Source organism: Schistocerca serialis, chromosome 4 (assembly GCF_023864345.2).
Source record: "Schistocerca serialis cubense isolate TAMUIC-IGC-003099 chromosome 4, iqSchSeri2.2, whole genome shotgun sequence".
NCBI classification, from domain to species: Eukaryota; Metazoa; Arthropoda; class Insecta; order Orthoptera; family Acrididae; genus Schistocerca; species Schistocerca serialis.
The window spans coordinates 382,811,167-382,834,764 of NC_064641.1; the positions used below are offsets into that span (position 1 = coordinate 382,811,167).

General features: G+C 43.5%; 1 protein-coding gene across 1 annotated transcript in view; it reads left to right on the forward strand.

Annotated features, from left to right (window-relative positions):
- LOC126474866 (calmodulin-binding transcription activator 1) overlaps positions 1–23,598 on the forward strand; it is a 1,815,894-nt gene that overhangs the window by 1,740,957 nt on the left and 51,339 nt on the right. The window contains exon 28 of the mRNA XM_050102346.1: positions 16,062–16,136. Coding sequence (XP_049958303.1) covers positions 16,062–16,136 — 75 coding nt within the window. The remainder of the gene's footprint in view (positions 1–16,061; positions 16,137–23,598) is intronic.

A 23,598-nucleotide genomic window follows, 5' to 3' on the forward strand; every position in this document is an offset into this window, starting at 1 on the left:
TCTTTAATTTTCCTATATGCAGTATCTATCTTACCCCCAATGAGATAAGCCCCTACATCCTTACATTTGTCCTCTAGCCATCCCTGCTTAGCCATTTTGCACTTCCTGTGGATCTCACTTTTGAGACGTTTGTATTCCTTTTTGCCTGCTTCATTTACTGCATTTTTATATTTTCTCCTTTCATCAATTAAATTCAGTTTTTCATCTGTCACCCAAGGATTTCTACTAGACCTCATCTTTTTACCTACTTGATCCTCAGCTGCCTTCACTACTTCATCCCTCAAAGCTACCCATTCTTCTTCTACTGTATTTCTTTCCACCATTATTGTCAATTGTTCCCTTATGCTCTTCCTGAAACTCTGTACAACCTATGGTTCTTTCAGTTCATCCAGGTCCCATCTCCTTAAATTCCCACCTTTTTGCAGTTTCTTCAGTTTTAATCTACAGTTCATAACCAATAGATTGTGGTCAGAGTCCACATCTGCCCCTGGAAATGTCTTACAATTTAAGACCTGGTTCCTAAATCTCTGTCTTACCATTATATGATCTATCTGATACCTTTTAGTATCTCCAGGGTTCTTCCATGTATACAACCTTCTTTCATGATTCTTAAACCAAGTGTTACCTATGATTAAGTTATGCTCTGCGCAAAATTCTACCAGACGGCTTCCTCTCATTTCTTAGCCCCAATCCATATTCACCTACTATGTTTCCTTCTCTCCCTTTTCCTACACTTGAATTCCAGTCACCCATGACTATTAAATTTTCATCTCCCTTCACTATTTGAATAATATCTTTTATCTCCTTATACATTTCATCAATTTCTTCATCATCTGCAGAGCTAGTTGGCATATAAACTTGTACTACTGTAGTAGGCATGGGCTTCGTGTCTATTTTGGCCACAATAATGCATTCACTATGCTGTTGGTAGTAGCTTACCCGCACTCCTATTTTTTTATTCATTATTAAACCTACTCCTGTATTACCCCCATTTGATTTTGTATTTATAACTCTGTATTCACCTGACCAAAAGTCTTGTTCCTCCTGCTACAGAACTTCACTAATTCCCACTATATCTAACTTCAACCTATCCATTTCCCTTTTTAAAATTTCTAACCTACCTGCCCGATTAAGGGATCTGACATTCCACGCTCCGATCCGTAGAACGCCAGTTTTCTTTCTCCTGATAATGACGTCTTCTTGAGTAGTCCCCGCCCGGAGATCCAAATGGGGGACTATTTTACCTCCAGAATATTTTAACCAAGAGGACGCCATCGTCATTTAATCATACAGTAAAGCTGCATGCCCTCGGGAAAAATTGCAGCTGTAGTTTCCCCTTGCTTTCAGCCGTTCGCAGTACCAGAACAGCAAGGCTATTTTGGTTAGTGTTACAAGGCCAGATCAGTCAATCATCCAGACTGTTGCCCCTGCAACTACTGAAAAGGCTGCTGCCCCTCTTCAGGAACCACATGTTTGTCTGGCCTCTCAACAGATACCCCTCCGTTGTGGTTGCACCTACGGTACGGCTATCTGTATCGTTGAGGCACGCAAGCCTCCCCACCAACGCCAAGGTCCGTGGTTCATGGGGGGGGGGGGGTTATTCTGAATAGTATGGATAATTTGTCACAAAATTATTGATAGATGGCACCTTTCATTTTGTCCTGTAATATGTTCATGTCCTTTGTGTCCACCTCCTGTAATGGCTGTCTGTGAATTGTTACTGTAGTGAGCTTCATACATTGCTTCCATGTTTGCTGGGGAGGATTTAGATCCTCCCACACATCATTATTGTGAAAATTTATTTGTTTAGTTTTAACATAAAGAAAAGGATAGTTGCTACTCACCATATAGCGGAAATGTTGAGTTGAGGAAAGGCACAGCAAAAAGACTGTCAGTAAGTTAGCTTTCGGCCAACAAGGCCTCTGCCAAAAGTAGACAACATACACACATGCACTCACTCATCCAGGCGCGATTCACAGACACATGACCACAGTCTCTGGCAGATGGAGCCAGACAGCGAGCAGCAGGGCATTATGGGAGAAGCAGCTGAGTGGGGATAAGGAGGTGGCTGAGGTGGGGAGGGGAAGGGATAGCAGGGTACGGGGTGGTGGATGGTAAAGTGCTGCTGGGAGCGTGCAGGGAAGAGGTCGAGAGTGAGGCAGAAAGTTGCAGTCAGGAGGTTAGACGGATGACTGGGGAGGGGATTAGTGGGAAAGTGGAGAAGTAAAGAGACTGGGTTCATTGGTAGAATAAAGGGCTGTATAGTTCTGGAATGGGAACAGGGATGGGGCTAGATGAGTAAGGACAATGACTAACAAAGGTTAAGGACAGGAGAGTTATGGGAGTGTAGAATATGTTGCAAGGAGAGTTCCCATCAGTGCAATTCAGAAAAGCTGGTGTTAGTGGGAAAGATCCAGATGGCACAAGCTGTGAAGCAGTCATTGAAATAAAGGACGTTGTGTTGGGTTGCATGGCTCAGCAACAGGGTGGTCCAGTTGTTTCTTAGCCACATTTTGTCAGTGGCCATTCATACGGATAGGCAGCTTGTTGGTTGTCATGCCCAAGTAGAATGTAGCACAGTGGTTTCAGCTTAACTTGTAGATCACACAACTGATTTCACAGGTAGCCCTGCCGTTGATGGGATAGGTGATGTTTGTGACAGGACTGCAGTAGGTGGTGATGGTGGTGGGAGGATGTATATGACAGGTCTTGCATCTAGGTCTATTGTAGAGATATGGGCCATAAGGTAAGAGGTTGGGAGCGAGTGTGATGTAGGGATGCACAAGGATACTGTGTAGGTTCGGTGAGCGGCGGAATACCACTATGGGAGGAGTTGGAGGGATAGTCATTTCAGGGCATCACGAGAGGTAATTGAAACCCTGGCAGAGAATGTAACTCAGTTGCTCCAGTCCTTGGGAAGGGGGGGGGGGGGGTACTGAATCATGGGGTGAATGCTTCTCTATGGCCAGATGGTGGGGCTTTGGGAGGTGTTGGGGTGACTGGAAAGGTAAGACCGGGAAGATCTCTTTTTGTACGAGGTTTAGGAGGGATGGGGGAATTACAATCTGTAAAGGCCTCAGTGAGACTCTTGGTGTACTTTGAGAGGGATTGCTTGTCACTACAGATGCAATGGCAGTGGATGACTAAGCTGTATGGAAGGCTTTCTTGATATGGAATGAGTGGCATCTGTCGAAGTGGAGGAATTGCTCATGGTTGGTAGATTTGACATGTAGCCATCTTTGAGTTGGAGGTCCACATTGAGGTAGGTGGCTTGACAGGTTGTGTAGGACAAGGTGAAGCGGATGGGACAGAAGGTGTTGAGGTTCTGGAAGAATATTGACAGGACATCCTCAACCTTGATCCAGATTATGAAGACTGTCATCAGTGAATATGAACCAGGTGAGGGGTTTGGGATTCTGGGTGTTTAGGAAGGATTTGTATAGATGGCCTATGAATAGGTTGGCATAGGATGGTGCTACACAGATGCCGATAATTGTACCCCGGATTTGTTTGTAGGTAATGCCTTCAAAGGAGAAGTAATTGTGGGTTAGGATATAGCTGGTCATGGCAGCTTGGAAGGAGGTGGTTGGTTTGGAATCCATTAGGCTTTGGAAGGATAGTACTCAATAGCAGTAAGGCCATGGGCATTAGGAATGTTGGTGTAAAGGGATGTGATCAACAAGCTAAGCTGCAACCACTGTGCTGCATTCTATGTGGGCATGACAAGCAATAAGCTGTCTGTCCGCATGAATGGCCACTAACAAACTGTGATCAAGAAACCAGTGGACCACCCTGATGTTCAGCATGCTGCTCAACATGGCATCCTTCATTTCAGTGACTGCTTCACAGCCTGTGCCACATGAATCTGCATTCCTGCAACCCTCCTGGCCTCAAGCTGCGTTAGTCATTGTCCTTACCCATCTAACCCCTTCCCTGTTCCCATATCAGCACTACGCAGCCCTCTATTCCCCAATGCACCCATTCTTTTCACTTCTCTCTTTTTCTGCTACCCCCCCCCCCCCTCCCCTTCTCCCCACCCTCTCTCTAACCTCACGACTGCACCTAACTGCCCCACTCTTCACCTCATCCCTGAACACTCCCAGCAGGACTTTACTGTCTCACGCCCCTACCCTGTTATCCCTTCTCCTCCCCACCTCAGCCTCCTCCATACCCCTACCTGGATTCCTCTTCCATAAATCCTGCTGCTCACAGTCTGGCTTCAGTGTGCCAGAGACTGTGGTCATGTGTGTGTGAGTGGCATTTGCATGAGCGTGTGCGTGTGTGTATGTTGTCTACTTCTGAAAAAGGCCTTGTTGATTGAAAGCTAACTTTCCAGCAGTCTTTTTGCTGTGCCTTTCTGTGACTGAGCATCTCCGCTATATGGCAAGTAGCAGCTATCCTTTTCATTATATTGTCACATTTTTTGATTTTGCCTGATGGGTTTTCTTCCATCGTAACCCAATGCTGTTTTATTTTTTTTACTGTTTTCTACTGCATTTCTATACCCAGTGTCCCTCAGTGTCCATCTTCCTTTCTCTTCATTCCTGTGTTCTTTCACCTTACAAAGTGCATGCCATGCTCTACCTGCGAGCCACACTGTATTAACCGTCTTGGCGGCACCAACAGACTGATACAGGACATCGATGACTGTTGGTGCAACATCTTATGTCCCACACTACATCTGCCGATATTATTAATCCTATATCTACATGTTGATCATTCTCCCTGCATCACCCTTGTGTATTTTCATGTGTTATTTCCCACACATTTCTTGTGCCACACCAGCTTGTATCTCATCCTACCAACCCCTCTCTACCTCCCACTCCTTCCCCTCTCTGTTCCACTTCACACCTATTAATTTTACGTATTGTAGTCACTTCTACCATCCCCCTTTTGGTACTTATCCACCAACAGACCTGCAAACCTCTTTACAAATACTTTTATTTTTCATTTGATCACATTGTGACTTCACACCGATTTCAGTTGGTTCTCACCATTCACCATTGGTCTACTGCCTCAGATTTCATCTTGTTTCCTCATATTCAGCCTCTTCTTCCTTTTTGTATTTTTTCAGATGTGTTTGAGTGTATTTTTGTGAAGATTCTATGTTATTTATGTATTTTTATACATTGTTTCTACCACTATGGATCCCTGCTCCTTCCATCTGCATCATTACAGAAAAGTTTCCTTATCCCCAGCCAGAACACAGTCCCACATACTGTTCCTGCATTGTTTCTTGGCTTGTGGGTATCCCCCAAATGGCCTTACCATCAAATTACCCATCTCCGGCTGCCACCCTTCCTTCTACAATGACCAACATCTATTCAGATTCTGCCAATCCTTAGTCCTCACCAACATATTCCTGCAAAACCGAATCAATCAGGCCAAACTTCCTTACAATATCTTCTCTCAATCTGTAAAATTCTCCTGCTATGTAATCCCAAAAGCCTGGATTCCATGACACACATTGAAACTTCTGCCCTCCAAGAACTAGAGCAACATGCACAACGCCACATCCAAAAACTCCCCAATCTGCTTGCTTCCTACTACCATCTTGGACTACCACTTTTGACCACCTCTATAACAACCTCCAAACCTCCCCCACACCCCCTCATCCTATCTCACAGACCTACTACACTTACCCCACCCTCCAAAATTCCATTCCATTACCACACAGAATCTGGAACCTAATCAGACCCGAAACAGTCATGAACCTTTCCTCCAAAAGCCTTAGCGCTGCAGAAATATCAGTCCTTTCCAAAGGCCCCACCTCTTGCCTCACCCCTAAATTCAACCATGGAGGACTTGGTAAAGACCTTCTCACCTTCTCCAGGTCCTTATTGTGGAAACACTTTTTCACCACCAAGCCTACCAATCGGACTCAGCAAAGAACCAATGCTGAACCCTGCCTGATTCAGTTCACTCCTCCATCCAATCGTGGTCCACCCCCACTGCCCCCCAAATAACCCCCTGTCAACATTCCAGAATTTCTTAATCTCGAACCTTTCCTCACCATCATTCTCCAAATCCCTCAACATGCAAACTAACCTTACATCCGCAGAAAGATCTGCAATCCACCATCTAAAAACTGGTCCTGGCATTATAATCCCACCTGTTGACAAAGGCTCCATGACTGTTGTTTTGGCACAAGAATTACATGGCAAACCCCACCAGCTGTCAGATTCATCCACCTACAAACCATGCCATAGTGACACCATTCCAGAAATCCAGGAGGATCTGTAGTCCGTCCTGAAATCCTTATGCCAATCCCAGAACCTCTTCCCAGAGTCCATGTCTCTGCTCACCCCTACCACTCTCCACACTCTTATGTTCTCCATGCTTTCTAAAGTCCATAAACTGAACCACTCAGGACACCCCATTGTGGTCTGCTCTTGTAGATGAACCACCTTCATCCTCTTACCCACAAGCTACCCTCCTACATAAAAGATACCAACCATTTCCTCCACCGACTCTCCACAGTTCCTGTTCGTTTACAACATGGTGTCCTGCTCATCACTGTTGATACCATCTCACTTTACACTAATATCCCTAATGCCCATGGCCTTACCAGTATTGAACAATACCTTTCCCAGTGCATGACAGATTCCAAACCAACCACCTCCTTCCTAGTCGCCATGACCAACTGTATCCTCACCCACAATTACTTCTCCTTTGAAGGCATGATCTAGAACAGATCTGGGATATGGCTATGGGCACCATCCTATGCCAACCTATTCATGGGCCATCTAAGGCAGCCCTTCCTAAGCACCCAGAATCCCTATCCACTCACCTGGTTCAGATTCATTGCTGACATCTTTGTGATCTGGATCAAGGATGAGGACACCCTATCCACTTTCCTCCAGAACCTCAACACCTTCTGTCCCATTTCCTTCACCTGTTCCTTCTCAACCCATCAAGCCACCTTTCTCAATGTTGGCCTCCTACTCAAAGATGGCATAACACTTGCTCCCAACCCCATGCCTCATGTCTCATATCCCTGCAATAGACCTGGATGCAAGACCTGTCCCATACATACTCCCTCCACCACCACCATGACCACCACCACCTACTCCAGTCCTGTCACAAACATCACCCATCCCGTCAAAGACAGGGCTACCTGTGAAACCAATCATGTGACTACAAGCTAAGCTGCAACCGCTGAGCTGCATTCTACTTGGGCATGGCAACTAACAAGCTGTCTGTCCGTATGAATGGCCACTGACAAACTGTGCCCACGAAACAACTGGTCCACCCTGTTACTGAGCATACTGCCCAACTCAACTTCCTTTATTTCAATGACTGCTTTACCACCAAAGCCAGCTTTTCTGAATTGCGCAGGTGGGATCTCTCCTTGCAACATATCCTGTAGTCCCCTTATCCTCCTGTCCTTAACCTTTGTTAATAATTGTCCTTACCCATCTAAACCTATCCATGTTCCCATTCCAGCACTGCACAGCACTTTATTTCACCAACACACCCAGTGTCTTTACTTCTCTGCTTTCCTGTTAACCTCCCCACCCTCCCTCTAACTTCCTGACTACACCTAGGTGCCCCATTCTCCACTTCATCCCTGTACTCTCCCAACAGCACTTTACTGTCCCCCACCCTTACCCTGCTATCCCGTCCCCTCCCCACCTCAGCCACCTCCTTAACCCCATCCATTTGCTTCTCCCAAAATGCTCTGCTGCTCGCTGTCTGGCTCCAGCTGTCAGAGACTGTGGTCATATGTGAGCACATGTTTGTATGTTGTCTAATTTTGAAAAAGACCTTGTTGGTCAAAAGCTAACTTTCTGACAGTCTTTTTTCTGTGCCTTTCTACGACCCAACATCTCCACTATATGATGAGTAGCAAATATGCTTTTCATTATTCTGTTGTATTCCATCCTGGATTTTCCATTGTTTTATTATTTTAGTTTGTTTGAGTCCATAAATAAAATATGGTCTCTGATCTGTGAATCACCACCACCTTGTCTTAGGAGCTATTAGTGAAATTGTAATCTGGTGTGGTGGTTGTGTGGTCTTAGAGCTCGTACACATTTAACTGTTGTGAATAAAGTCATTTCTCATGCAAAATTTTGATTTAGTATCATTTTAATGTTTTTGGAAAGTTGCAATTCTTTATACACTTCTTTCTTGTTTATCATAATACTCATACATCATTAACTGTTGAAACTTTTCAAGCCCTAGGTGCCGCCCTTGCCCTTATTTTGAATTATCCCAAGTCACCAAGTCATGAAAATAGTATGCTGAACAGTTTTTTCAAATGGAATATAGTAAGGTCATTGTCAGTCAGCACATGCATCATGGATGTATCGAATAACGCCACTGGCTAATAAACCATATCAGAATACCGTACACATTTTTAAACAGAATAATAAGATTTCTTTTTAATGTTAAAATTCTTTAGGTGTTTTATGAAATTGTTAACCTTTTTTTTATACAGGTAGAATCATGGTAAGAAAAGACATGATTTTGGAAACAAATGTTGGTTTAACATTCTGTCTAGGATGAGGTCATTAGAGGCAAAGCACAAGCTCAGATAAGATGATTGTGGAAGGAAGCCAGCTAAGTCCTTTTCAAACACCCGTCCAATTATTCATTTAATGAAAGTACAGAAACCATGGAAAACACAAAGGTCGATCATTTTATGTGGCTTTGAAATCCCACCCTCCCACATGTGAGTCCGGTACTTCAACCAACATGCAAGCTTCTTAAATGTTTCACACAAAACTGCTTTGATTGTCAGCAGTGCTACAATCAATTGTCTGTGTACAGGCATAATCATAGCCAATAAAAAGTGAGTAATGGGCTTCAACAACAGTACAGTTTGCACTACATTCAAAAGTAAAGTGACCAAAATCTCAACAGTGCTCATTTCCAGGCATAAACTTATAGGTGGTTTGTTTTATTTCATTATATCATTTTTTCCAATACTTTTTAAGAAACACACTGTTTAAGAGAAAACAGTGCCCATCTTAGGTAGTTGTAGCACTGCTCCATTTGAGGTCTTTGGTTTTGTTGAATGTTCCTAATGAAACCTGGTGTTGAAATGATTTGCAGTAAATACTGAGCTGCTGTCTGTAACTATTTTGGGAAGTCATGATTGGAAGTAAGGAAAAAACTACATATTACATCTTGTATTGTATGTAGGAAAACAATGTTGACAAAACATGAAAAAGGAGGAAATATGATAACAGAACATCTAGATAGTAGGTTCATTGAGAAAATAACCATCAACATATGACCTTAACTCAAACTGTCTAGTTTATTGGTGTTGTGCTACAGGTTTGTATGGTTGGAGACCACCTTGTAATTACTGAAAGCTACACTAGAAGTGTAACCAGTATTATTTTACATTTAAGATAACTGATATTTTCCAAAGACGTAAATAGTTAATACTTATACTATAATGGAATACTGAACAACAACTCAATTGTCAGTGTTTGTTAATGCAAGGAACTGGAAAGGTAGTCAATGCAAATAACATAACAGACCTAATGAATCAAGAAATATTATATTCAAACTTCAAAAGGTGTCAGTATTTTGTAAACCATTTAACAATAGCTAGGAAATAAAGAAAGGAAATAATGAATGTCAAAGTAGAAAGAGATGCAAAGTCTGGCTCAGGCCACTTTGTCTGTAAGATTAATTTCCTCCCTCTCAAGAAGAATTAAGAAAATAACAATATTATCCACAGGTATGACATATTAAAAACTAAATGCTATTGTAGATTTTTTGAAAGAATGTCAACAGCATTGGAAGTTTGAATCCAAGAACTTGACTGCCACTGCCTCTGAGAACCAATGGGAAGCTAGAAGCACAATACCTTCAGGGAAGAAAACTGAAACCTAGATTATGAAGTTATGTCTTGGGCAATGCAGCAGTATGCATAACAGTTACCTGGAAAAAATGCAATATAGTAAAGAAGCATGACAATTTCAATGTGTTGTATATGAGTAATAAGAATATATAGATTAATCATACAGTGTATTTTTAACTATCACCTCAAAAATATCAAACTGTGACCATGAAACTAGGGTCAATATTAGTCCTTCTCTACACATTCATCTTTCAGTATGACACAATTTGACCAACAATGAATGACTTTTCAGAGTCTGTGGTTGTAGACATCTGCATTTTACTGTTCAGGAAACATCAGACCATGAAAATCATATCACAGACATTCTGGTAATGAGTGTCATGCAATGGTTTCTTCTTCCGAAGAAAGAGGAATAAGTCACTCAGTGCCATATCGGTAGATTACAGGGTGAGGCAAAATTTTATAGCTCAAAGAAGCAGAATGTGTGAATGTGCCATGTTCAGAATGAGCTGTGGTTGTAGTCATGGAGAAAAATAGAACCTCTTGGACAGCTTTCCATGGTGCTTCATCCTGAAAGGCTCCCATAACTTCATCAGGAGGTTTTGGTAGCATATTCCTGCGATGGTTTCACCCCATCATAATCTGTTAGCACTATGCCATAGAAAACACTTGTTGCATCAGCTTGCCTGATGATGGTTGGGTCATTGTCTTCTTCAGCAATGGTGCATCCATGTTTCTACTGCTTGCTTTGCTCCTTTGACTCAGGGCCAAAGTGATGCACCTGCTACTAACTCATGGTAGCTAAAGAACCCATCCAGAGTGGCCTGACACAGCTAACAAATTTTTGCTTCTGCCTTGGTTCAGCAGGGATTTCTAATGTGTGTCAGAAGTTGCAGAACTCTTGCAGAAGTCATGTTCAAAATGTTGTACAAAAGTTGAAACTGATCCATGACTGATTTTCACTTTTTACATTATCACTTCAGTTTTGATATGCCCACCTTCATGTTCCAGTGCCTCCACTTCTCTTGTGACGCAGGGATTTCAGCATGTCAGGTGTGATAAAAAAAGTAATGGGAATTTTTGTTTTTCTTAAAGAAACTTTATTTATTCATCATCAGCATCAACTCTGTACCCTTAAAAGTAATCCCACTCAGATATAATACATTTGTGTCAGTGCTTTTTCCTATCTTGAAAGCACTTCTGGAAGTCACTTGTCATTATGGTGTTCAGCTCCTTCAGCGATTCTGTTATTATCTCATCAATAGTGGTAAAATGACATCTTCTTTCAAGGTGCTCTTCAGCCTTTGGAATTGAAAGAAGTTGCAGGGGACAATGTGCAGCAAATACAGTGACTGAGGCAACTTAATGGTCAGTTTCTTTGCCAAAAAAATCATGAAGAAGCATTCATTTGTGATGCAGTTTCCACAGGAGGTTTCACCACAATTCTGGCCGTTTTCTTTAGATTACATCACATGGAAGGTGCATAACTTCCAGGTAGTATTCCTGATTGAACATATAAGGCAGGTGCACTGTCCAATTGTAAATGAAGAAAACAGTGAGAAGAACCTTCACATGTTTTTAAACATGTCGGTTTCTTTTTTTTTCCATGTGTGTGCATGTTGGCTCTTCAGGCAGATTCCATTGTGATGATTGGACTTTGGTTTCATCGTCATACCCATACACCCATGTTTCATCACCTGTAAGAAGTTCTGAATCATTGTTGACATTATTCAGCAATTCCTGAGTGATGCCTGTGTGATGTCTTTTTTGGTCAAAAAACAAAAAACTTTGCTGCTACATGTTTCATGACCATTAAATCCAAAAAAATTGCTTGGCCCGAACCAAATGATTAGCCGGCATCATCAGCATCCTCTCTGATGGTGATTCAGTGATTTTTCCAGAACCATTTTCTGTACTTCTTCCATACTGCACATTGTTGTCAGTAATTGAAGTGCTAGGGCACCCAGGGTGGTTGTTGTCATCAACATCTTCTCGGCCGTCTTTGGAATGTTTATACCACTCATAAACTCTTGTCTTACTCGTAGTAGATTTGTCAAAGCCACAGTCAACATTTATAATGTGGCACTGCAGTTTATTCCATTTTCAAGCCAAATTTAATACAAATTCTTTGATACATGTTTTTTGAAGTTAAAGGTTCACTGAGTACTTGAAAACACATATAACCTTTTTGACTGTAAACAGTAAACTAAATGTTTGAAACTGCTGACAGTCCAAACTTACTTCAGGAACATGCGTACTGACAAGATGGAAAAAATTATAAAATTGTATGTATAAAGCCTACAAAATTAAAAAAAAATTCCCACTCTTTTATCACACCTCTTATATCAGAACTGTAGACGTATACCTACAAAAAATAATTGTGTGACCTTAACAGGCAGAGCTAGAACAAAAACAGTAGTCTGAACATATTGATGAGGACTTCCAGAACAATGTGCTGAATTTTTATCAATCTTTCAGACTCCAACTTCAAATTTTTTGGCTCAATACTTAAGTAAAAATGTAACTGCTTGAAACTGAAATTAAAACTGCTGTTAATCAGTCTACCCCTGAACCTTCCCAGGTCAGATCTGACACATACAGTCAGACAGAAAGTATTCAGTTTATCAGTAGCTTTTAAAACAACAAAACAGCTGATGGGACACATTAGTGATAGACATAATTTACAAAATGCAAGAACTATTTATGTAACAGTTGCACAATTGGAGGATATTCGGAGAGCTGTCATCGTACAATCTGAATGGCAGCCAGCATGATCCATTCCCTACACGAGATTTTCTATTTTGGTTTGGGGGGGCGGCAATGAACGTTGTAAGGGGCATGACAGTTGTGGGGTACAACTATATGCTCATATTTGTTGATTTTTAAGCGAGCAAGTGAGTCAGTAGATTATCAATATTTAAAATTCTATAACGGTTTGGAATGGGTTATTTGTTTAGGAACATGTTAGAATAGACACTCAGAGAGATCTTGTTGAAAGTAAAATTCTTCATTAAGATCTCAGCATCATTTGAGATTGAAAATGGTGTTGGACATCATCATACACTTTCTTCCCTTATTTTCAAACGTGTTTTGAGAAATGAAATCTAAGAATGGAGAAAGATATTACACCAAGTAGAAAAAATGATTGCTACAGGGTGGGCTTCAAACTCAAGTGGGTATATGTCAATTGTGGGACCTCTGTCGGCGATATAGCTACCTTTTGTAAGAACGTCAAGTCAGGAATTAGAAAACTTAATCACCTGAAGGAAATAGCTAAGAGACAAGCCTACAGCTTTGCTTTGAAAAATGATTATGTAACAAATATCATTGACTTCTCCTCTCTATGTGAAAATTGTCTGAGATAAAAAATTTATGTACTTTGATGAGGTGATCCAGTAGAATTGGCTGTAACACGAAGCAATCAGTTATAACATTTTAAACTTAGACTGAATGTTGATTTGATTTTTATTTCATCCTGTAAAATAAAAGTGTACAGTGAGTGTATGTATTAGAGACAGAATGAAGATTCTCAGCACCTGGTATTTACTCAGAGCAACAATTTTGTTTATTGTTGATAACATAATATTTATATATAATATTATTTACAGATTCTTTGTTTTGTAATCATTAACTCTGTAATATTCCATTACTATTAGATAGTCTTCAAGCTTTTTGGGAATTTCGTCATTATAACAATCCCCAAGATTCTGTATAGTTTTCTTATTTCTACTTTCATGACTAACTTCAGAAATGTACTAATAAAAACATACTGTGCAATCACTGTATGTTTTTATTAGTACATTTGATCTTTTCTTTTTTAGTTATTTAATGTTTTTAATTGTACAGTTAACACTGAAGATATTTGCTATTCCTCTACCTTCTGTAACCACTATGAAACTTATTTGCATTGTCTTGATATATGTATTTTTCTTGGATCAGTGTATTTTTCTTGGATCAGTTTTTGTCATTTCTTTCAGCATAATTTACATTGCTAGCTCTTTCTTCTTATCATTTTTCTTTTTGTGTGGCCATCATAATTGCTATTGCTTTTGCCTCTCCTATTATTTCTCTCTACTCACTTTTAAACACTTTATACTTCTAGTTTCATGCAACTGTCATAGTTCTTGAACCTTCTTGTGGTGTTCTAATATTTCATTGGTAGTCCACTGTGCTCAAGTCTGCAGCTTTTCTTACTTTTGGAATGGTACTTTAAAATGATGTCTTTTAAAGCTTCATACTTCTCATTTACATTTCCAGCCTGTAGAGTTTCAGTCCAGAGTACCCTACTTAATTTCATTTGGATGACATTCAAGATTTACTTGCTAATGATTCTAACTTTTTTCATTGCCTCCCAAAATTCTGTTTTTAGTTCATTACTTCTGCAAAAGCAGAATGTTTTTATTATGACTACCAGTGTTTCATAGCTACAACTCTTAATGGTGCTAATGATTTTGTCAATGATGTGTAATTCTGAGAAGTCATGCTTATAGGTGTAGGTATTTCTGCCTCCATGTTAAGCTGTAATGACAATTCCTAAAAATCTTTCTTTCTTTTTTACTCTGTCCCTGTGATGATCAGTATACACAGAACCTTCATAAACAATCCTTCATTATCCAAGTAATTTGTCTTTTTCGTAAGCTGTAACCTCCAAAAGCAATTAGCACTGAAGCAGAGCACTGCATCAGATGTGATTAAGATCTAGTAAAGCATTGTGTAGACAAATACATCCAGTAACATCAGTGACTAGAAAGAGAAGACTGCTGTTGTGTGGTCACATATACAAAATAGATCATGACTGGGCAATTAAGAGGATCTGGAACTATAGCCAGAAACAGTGATATATTCAAAAATCAAATATGTGGTTCACAGGTATAGGAGATTCAGAATGGAGAAAGCTTCTGACAGAGGAAGGAGAAAGGGCACTAACTTGGCAATAGGAGAGCTACTAGACACTAAAAAGGAAAACGATTTAACACAGTCTGTGGGGGTTCAGTTCGAGTTTGTGTGTGTGTGTGTGTGTGTGTGTGTGTGTGTGTGTGTGTGTGTGTGTGTGTGTGTGTGTGTGTTTTGGTAGTTCATGAAGTTACTCACTTCAAAAGATTATGTATGTTCACCATTTTCCATAAAAAAGAAGAAAATGTTAATATCACTGAACCACTGCAATGAAATTAATAAAGAGAAGCCATAGAAAAAATGTAACCTTAAGCCATAGCTGCAATGTAACATATTTCATGGAAGCTGACTGAACAGACTACATTTCTTTAATCTCTGCAGTATTCTTCAAAGATATCTTGTCACTGCTGCAATGCACTTACTGTATGTAAGATTATACCTAACTAATCCTTGATTGATTACAGGCATACATTTCAAACAGGGAATGTTGCGAATGTTGAATTTCTATACAGCCTGCATCACTCATTATTTGTGCTTCTTTATGGCGCAGATTGTGCAGAATAAACAAGCATGGGAAACAGATAAATGTGAATGAAATGCTGAAGATGTATACAGATACGAGTTATTTTGGTCATGAGATTTCTAGTTTAAGTTCAGTGACAGTTTAGAATCCCTGTCCAAACATACTCAAAAGACTCAAAAAAGGTTGAAAATGTACAAACAAACTGCAAATATACAAAAAATTTCAAATGTGTACTCTTGCAGCTCAGAAAGTAAGAACCAACTAAGCTGGGAATCTTGCAGACAAAATTTCTTGAAAAAGATCTTAATATCATTGGACTTTACAACTGAGAAGACTCTTGAAAGGTACTCAGAGGTTATCTAGTACAGGACAAAGCTTAGATTATAATGATTAATTAACAGTAGAAAATTATTGGTATGAATTAACTTATACTTCTAGCAATTTACTACAAATTTGTTAACTGTCAAGGTTGCTCCATATTTACTTTTCTTTTTCAGGCAGAAAATGTATGAATAATGTAGCACAATGTTAAGCTGTTTTGTGCACAATTTCATACCAGTACACAACTGAAATTCATGAGCCTTAACTGTAGCCTATATAGTAGTGAAAGAAGGAAGTTCAATATGTTTTGGTATTGTGTGACTTTTTTACCTGGTGAAGTTATTAATAAATGTATACACAACTGTTATTTCCTACAACATGCTGAGACCAAGAGTGGTACAGAATTTTAAGTGACCAAATGTTACCTCCAACTTCCCCAAAAGAACTGAATTACTCAACAATCAAAAACAATGGCTAAATTTCTTTACCTTTCATTTTGTGTAGGCGCACATATTCGCAGAGACGACAGCATCAAGCAGCTCGGAAAATTCAGCAGTTCATGAGACAATCGAAAAACAAGTATGTATTATAATTTATGTATGAAAATTTCAATTTTTTTGTGAATATTTAATTAAGGTATGAAATCTACACACCAAATGGTGGCAGGAGAACACACATATAAAAGGTATTAAAATTTTGCAATCTTTTGGAGCCGGTGGCACCTTATTCTGGTAGTAGGGTTGGAGGGGAACAAATGGGAGTGAAGGAATGGGGCTGTTGCAGTTTAGGAAAAGGTTCTAAACTCTGCCTCTTTTTCTAAACCTCATCAGTCCTTTTCCTTGACCCCTCTTATATCCCCTTCAACCCTTGTGCCAAGAGGAGGAGCCACTGGATCTGAAAGCTTGCAAATTTTAATACCTTTTATATGTGTGTTCTCATGCCACTGCATGGTGAGTAGGCTTCTTAATTGAATATTACATTAAATTTTCAGAAATTGATTATTTTCATTGATATTATTAAGGTATTATGATTTTACTGAAATGAAATCTTATATTTTTATCCTTATTTAATGCTGTCATCAGCTTATGGGACATTAGTCCACCAAATACGGTGAGTATAGCCCCCAGTTAATTTTTCAGAAGTTTATTTAATGTAGTTATTCTTTGTGTTGGTGCTCTACTGGAGTAGTTGCTATAACTAAAAATTCCATTTAGCTAAGTGTTACATTTCCCCAGGACTGTAATTTTTCCAAGTAGATTAAGCTTGCTGTGACGTTCACAAAACCACTTATACGTATGTTTATCTACTTTCATGTGAGCACTTTTATATTATTTAAATATATTCATTACATCATATTGTTTTTTATTTTGATATTTGCATCACTGATACTTTATTTCTTTTTTATTTGTAAATTTGATTAGTGCGCAAAATAGTTGCTTTGGATTCAAAATGCATGCCATGACAGATACATTTTTATAGCTTTCAGTAACAGAAACACGAAATTTGAGAGGTGTCTCAATGGCTCTCTGAAATCTGATAAAATGCAAGAACTTTTTTTTTATTATTCAAAGGTTCCGTTTTTTGTTGTGTGATGTTTCCACTGATTTCTGTGCATCACTGTAGCAAAATCTTGGCTTGAAAATGATAAATGAAATATATATAATCACCAAATAATCAGACTGGTACTGAGATTGAAAAAGAACAGACAAATCATGGAAGATAGGGAACAAACTGGGTTCAGTTTAAATGGAATCCATTTTAAACAAACTATTTCCTACACACTGCAGAAAATAATTGGACTCATATTTATGGCTGTCTTTTCTCAATTAAAATATTTATTTATTTTGTAACAGAAGCTACATTACTGACTATTAATAACTATGCAAAATATTTATACCATTATCACTGTGTATCAAACAAGATGTCAAAGAACTTTCACTTTATCTTGGCCCAGAAATTACTAATCTCAATGCTTATACTGCTGCTTATATGGGACCAATCTCAATGTCCCCCCTGCGGGTCTGGGGTAAGAATAGGCCCGAGGTATTCCTGCCTGTCGTAAGAGGCGACTAAAAGGAGTTTCAACCGTTTCGGCCTTCTATGTGATGGTCCCCCTTGGGGTTTGACCTCCATTTTTCAAAATTCTACAGAAGAACGAGCCTTTTGGGGAAGGACACCTTACATGGTGTACCACTGGTCCTAAGTGCACTAAGACCTTGGCACTCAGCATTGCACCGGCGTTGTAACCATACCCACTATTCCTCAAATTGGGCCTAAACGCCTGATGGGTTGTCAAAGTTATGCCCATAGTGCATCTCCATCTGCACCAGCGATCATGATGGACTTTCCATGGCACCAGAAATCCAGCACAGTAGCCAGCCCGTTGTGGTGGGGTCATCATGTACCTTCTAGGTTGTAGTCCCCTGACAACACAGGGATCGTACTGCCGATACCTGAGCTGCACCCTCCCCACGTCGGCCAAGGAGTAGATGCTCGTCTCCTTGGGGCATCAGGACTCCCGGCAATGGTCATCCTGCCAGGTGGCCCTTGCTGCGGCTGGGTGGCGCCCGTGGGGAGAGCCCCTGGTCGGAGTGGGTGGTATCGGGGCGGACGTTTCGCAGATGAAACGTCAACACGTATCAGGTCGCTCTGCGGCCGAGTCTTTCAAAAGAAAAGGTACCGTTTCTAGTTCTGGTTCTCCTGCCCTTTCCCCCTTGGCCACTCCATGGGAGGAGGGACAGGCCCGCCGGCTTGGGGCGAAGTACTTCCCCCGCTATTTGGTCTGTTCTCGAATCAATGGGGGGACGTTCGCCACCTCCAAGCCCATGTTCTTTGTTCAGCACATTGAGGACGTCTTCGGGGAAATCGAAGCTCTCAGCAAGATGCGATCGGGGTCCGTTCTTATCAAGACCACCTCCGCCACACAGTCGGCGGCGCTCCAGGCGTGCGACCGCCTAGGGGACATCCCAGTATCCATTGTCCCACATCTGGCACTAAATAGGACGCAGGGGGTTATTTTTCATCGTGACCTCCTGCTACAATCTGATGAGGAGCTCAGGGCCAACCTGGAGCGCCGCGGCGTGCATTTCATCCGGCGAGTCCAGCGCAGCCCCAAAGACCGTCGCATCGACACCGGGGCCTTTATCCTCGCCTTCGAGGGGGACGTTCTCCCGGAGAAGGTAAAGGTGATGTGCTACCGGTGCGACGTGCGACCTTACGTCCCGCCTCCTATGCGCTGTTTTAGGTGTTTGCGCTTTGGGCACATGTTGTTACGGTGTGAGGCTGAGCCCCTTTGTGGCAATTGTGGACGTCCTCTTCGTGAGGAACATACATGCACCCCACCACCTCGGTGCATTAATTGTCCTGGCGTCCACTCGCCTAGATCTTCAGACTGCCCCGCCTATCAGAAGGAGAAGAAGATACAAGAAATCAAAACTTTGGATCGGCTCTCTTATTCTGAGGCCAGGAAGAAATATGACCGCCTTCATCCCGTGCCATTGACCACTTCGTTTGCCTCAGTTGTGTCCACTCCTTCCGCGGTATCCTCACCCCTATCCTGTCCCCCCTCCGCCTCCTCTGCCCATCAGGGGCTCTGCCTCCGCCTCCCAAATCCCTCCCTTCCAAATCCTCCTCCCCCGTGGCCCCCACCCCCTCTGCCCCAGGGGCCACCCTTCCTCCTCCTCCTCCCCCCACGCCACCTGAGAAGCGAACCTCTTCTCAGGCGTCCATCGGGGAAACGTTCCGGACCCCAGCTTCCGAGGTCCAGCGTTCCAAAACGGACCCCACGCGTGAGGACCTTCTTCGGGTCCAGCCCACCATCCCTGTGCCTCCTCGGCCTTCCAAGAAGGCCTCCAAGAAGAAGTCTCTATCCCCCTCTCCACCCCGGCGCGTTTCGTCTGACACTTCATCCGTGAGTCGCTGCTCCCGGCCGTCCACAGTTTCGCCGGGACGCTCTGCTGCCAGGCGCTCCGCCGGCCTTTCGTCGGCAAATGATGTGGCCCCTCCTACACAATCAGGGACAGCGGCCGCAGCTGGCGATGAGTCGATGGAACTGGATCCGCCTCCCGTCGGTTGTAGCGTTGTTCCCTCGCAACCTGGCCCTCCGCGGCCATCGAGGTGACCAGCTCTTCCCCCGTATTGTTCCCCCAACTTTTTGACTAGCGATGGCGTTATTTCATTGGAACATAAGAGGTATTCGATCTAATTGGGAGGAATTACAACTGCTCCTCCGCCTGCACTGTCCGCTCGTCCTTGGTCTCCAGGAAACCAAGTTGCGCCCGACTGACCGTATTGCCTTTACCCACTATACCTCGGAGCGGTATGACCTCACCCCTGTGGACGGTATCCCAGCTCATGGTGGGGTCATGTTGCTCATTCGGGACGATGTTTATTACCATCCCATCCCATTGACCACCCCACTCCAAGCAATAGCTGTCCGCATTACTCTTTCTGCTTTTACTTTTTCAGTTTGTACCATCTACACTCCGCCGTCATCTGCTGTTAGTCGGGCTGACATGATGCACCTGATCGTTCAGCTTCCCCCGCCGTTCTTATTGTTTGGCGACTTGAATGCCCATCATCCCCTTTGGGGCTCTCCTGCATCCTGTCAAAGAGGCTCACTCTTGGCGGATGTCTTCAACCATCTCAATCTTGTCTGCCTCAATACCGGCGCCCCGACTTTCCTCTCGGACTCTACTCATACCTACTCCTACTTGGACCTCTCGATCTGTTCTACCACTCTTGCCCGTCGGTTTGAGTGGTATGTCCTTTCTGACACCTATTCGAGCGACCACTTCCCCTGTGTCGTTCGTCTCCTGCACCACACCCCATCCCCACGTCCTTCGAGCTGGAACATACTGAAAGCTGACTGGGGACTTTACTCCTCCCTGGCGACCTTTCCGGACCACGATTTTCCCAGTTGTGACAGTCAGGTCAAATACCTCATGGCTGTTATTATCAATGCTGCCGAACGTTCCATTCCTCGTACTACTTCTTCTTCACGTCGCGTTTCTGCCCCCTGGTGGAATGAGGCTTGTAGGGACGCTATCTGTGCTCGACGACGTGCTTTACGCACCTTTCGCCGCCATCCTATGTTGGCGAATTGTATTGAATACAAACGACTCCGAGCGCAATGCCGTAGAATCATCAAGGACAGCAAAAAAGCTTGTTGGGCCTCTTTCACCAGCTCCTTTAACAGTTTTACTCCCTCTTCCGTCGTTTGGGGTAGCCTGCGCCGGCTGTCGGGCATTAAGGCCCACTCCTCGGTACCTGGCCTGACCTCAGGTAATGAGGTCCTTGTTGATCCTGTGGCTGTCTCCAACACCTTTGGCCGCTTTTTCGCGGAGGTTTCAAGCTCCGCCCATTACCACCCTGCCTTCCTTCCCAGGAAAGAGGCAGAAGAGGCTCGGCGACCTTCCTTCCACTCGCTGAATCTGGAAACTTATAATGCCCCCTTTACTATGCGGGAACTCGAATGTGCGCTTGCACTGTCCCGATCCTCTGCTCCGGGGCCATATGCCATTCACGTTAAGATGCTGGCACACCTTTCTCCAGCGGGCAAAAGCTTCCTTCTTCATACCTACAATCGCGTCTGGACCGACGGTCAAGTCCCCAGGCGTTGGCGTGACGCCGTTGTTGTTCCTATACCCAAACCCGGGAAGGATAGACACCTTCCTTCTAGTTACCGCCCCATTTCTCTTACAAGCTGTGTCTGTAAGGTGATGGAGCGCATGGTTAATGCTCGGTTAGTCTGGATTCTTGAATCTCGACGACTACTTACTAATGTCCAATGCGGCTTTCGTCGCCGCCGCTCCGCTGTTGACCACCTTGTGACCTTGTCGACATTCATCATGAACAACTTTTTGCGAAGGCGCCAAACGGTAGCCGTGTTCTTCGACTTGGAGAAGGCTTATGATACCTGTTGGAGAGGAGGTATCCTCCGCACTATGCACAGGTGGGGCCTACGCGGTCGCCTGCCCCTTTTTATTGATTCCTTTTTAACAGATTGAAAGTTTAGGGTACGTGTGGGTTCCGTATTGTCCGACGTCTTCCTCCAGGAGAACGGAGTGCCTCAGGGCTCCGTCTTGAGCGTAGCCCTTTTTGCCATCGCGATCAATCCAATTATGGATTGCAGTCCACCTAATGTCTCAGGCTCTCTCTTTGTCGATGACTTCGCGATCTACTGCAGTGCCCAGCAAACATGCCTCCTGGAGCGCTGCCTTCAGCATTGTCTAGACAGCCTCTACTCATGGAGTGTGGCAAATGGCTTCCGGTTCTCTGAAGAGAAGACGGTTTGTATCAACTTTTGGCGATATAAAGCGTTCCTTCCGCCATCCTTACATCTCGGTCCTGTTGTTCTTCCATTCGTGGACACAACTAAGTTTCTAGGGCTCACGTTGGACAGGAAACTGTGTTGGTCTCCACATGTCTCTTATTTGGCAGCCCGTTGTACACGTTCCCTTAATGTCCTCAGAGTTCTTAGCGGTTCATCTTGGGGAGCGGATCGCACTGTCCTGCTTCGCTTGTATCGGTCCATAGTCCGGTCGAAGCTGGATTATGGGAGCTTCGTCTACTCGCCCGCTCGGCCATCCCTCTTACGCCGGCTCAACTCCATCCACCATCGGGGGATACGTCTTGCGACCGGAGCCTTCTACACTAGTCCTGTCGAGAGTCTTTATGCTGAAGCTGCAGAGTTACCATTGTCCTACCGGCGTGACGTACTGCTGTGTCGGTATGCCTGCCGGCTGTTGTCTATGCCCGACCACCCCTCTTACAAGTCCTTCTTCGCCGATTCTCTCGACCGTCAGTACGGGTTGTATGTGTCTGCCCTGCTGCCCCCCGGAGTCCGCTTCCGTCGCCTGCTTCGACAGTTGGATTTTGCCCTCCCTACCACCTTCAGAGAGGGTGAGAGCCCGACACCACCTTGGCTCCAGGCTCCGGTTCATATTTATCTCGACCTCAGCTCACTCCCGAAGGAGGGTACTTCGGCTGCAGTGTATTGCTCACGGTTTGTCGAACTTCGTGCTCGCCTTGCCGGTCACACCTTTATTTACACCGATGGCTCCAAAACTGACGATGGTGTCGGCTGTGCCTTTGTCGTCGGGGCCGCCACCTTTAAATACCGGCTCCTCGACCAATGTTCGAGCTTTACGGCCGAGCTTTTTGCTCTCCATCAGGCTGTTCAGTATGCCCGCCGCCACCGCCATTCATCGTACGTACTCTGTTCTGACTCACTCAGTGCTCTTCAGAGCCTTGGAGCTCCCTATCCGGTCCATCCCTTGATTCAACGGATACAGCAGTCCCTCCATTCTTTCGCTGATAATGGTGGTTCTGTCAGCTTTCTGTGGGTTCCCGGACATGTAGGAGTGCCTGGGAATGAGGCTGCAGATGCTGCAGCCAAGGCTGCAGTCCTCCTGCCTCGGCCAGCCTCCCACTGTGTCCCGTCATCTGACGTTCGTGGGGATGTATGTAAGAGGCTTGTGTCGTTGTGGTGGGATGCTTGGTCATCCCTCCAAGGAAACAAGCTCCGGGCAGTAAAACTGCTCCCAACTGCTTGGACAACATCCTCCCGACCATCTCGGCGCGAGGAGGTCCTTCTGACCAGGTTGCGGATTGGGCATTGCCGGTTTAGCCACCACTACCTGCTCTCCGGTGACCCAGCCCCGCAGTGCCCTTGTGGTCAGGCATTAACAGTGCGCCATGTTTTATTGTCGTGTCCCCGTTTTAGTCAATTTCGTGTTGTCCTGTCCCTGCCATCTACTTTACCGGATGTTTTAGCTGATGACGCTCGAGCAGCTGCTCGTATTCTGCGTTTTATAACTTTAACTGGCTTGTCCAAAGACATTTAACCTTTTTACTTATTTTATCTGCATCTTTGTCAGGTCCTTCTGGTGTCCCCCCATCCCATTGAGTTTTAACAGATTCCATGTGCTCTAACAACAGTGACTGGGCGCTAATGACCTCAGCAGTTGAGCGCCCTTAAACCCAACAAAAAAATCTCAATGTATGCAGCAAAGCACAGATTGCACTGGAGTAGCTTGGC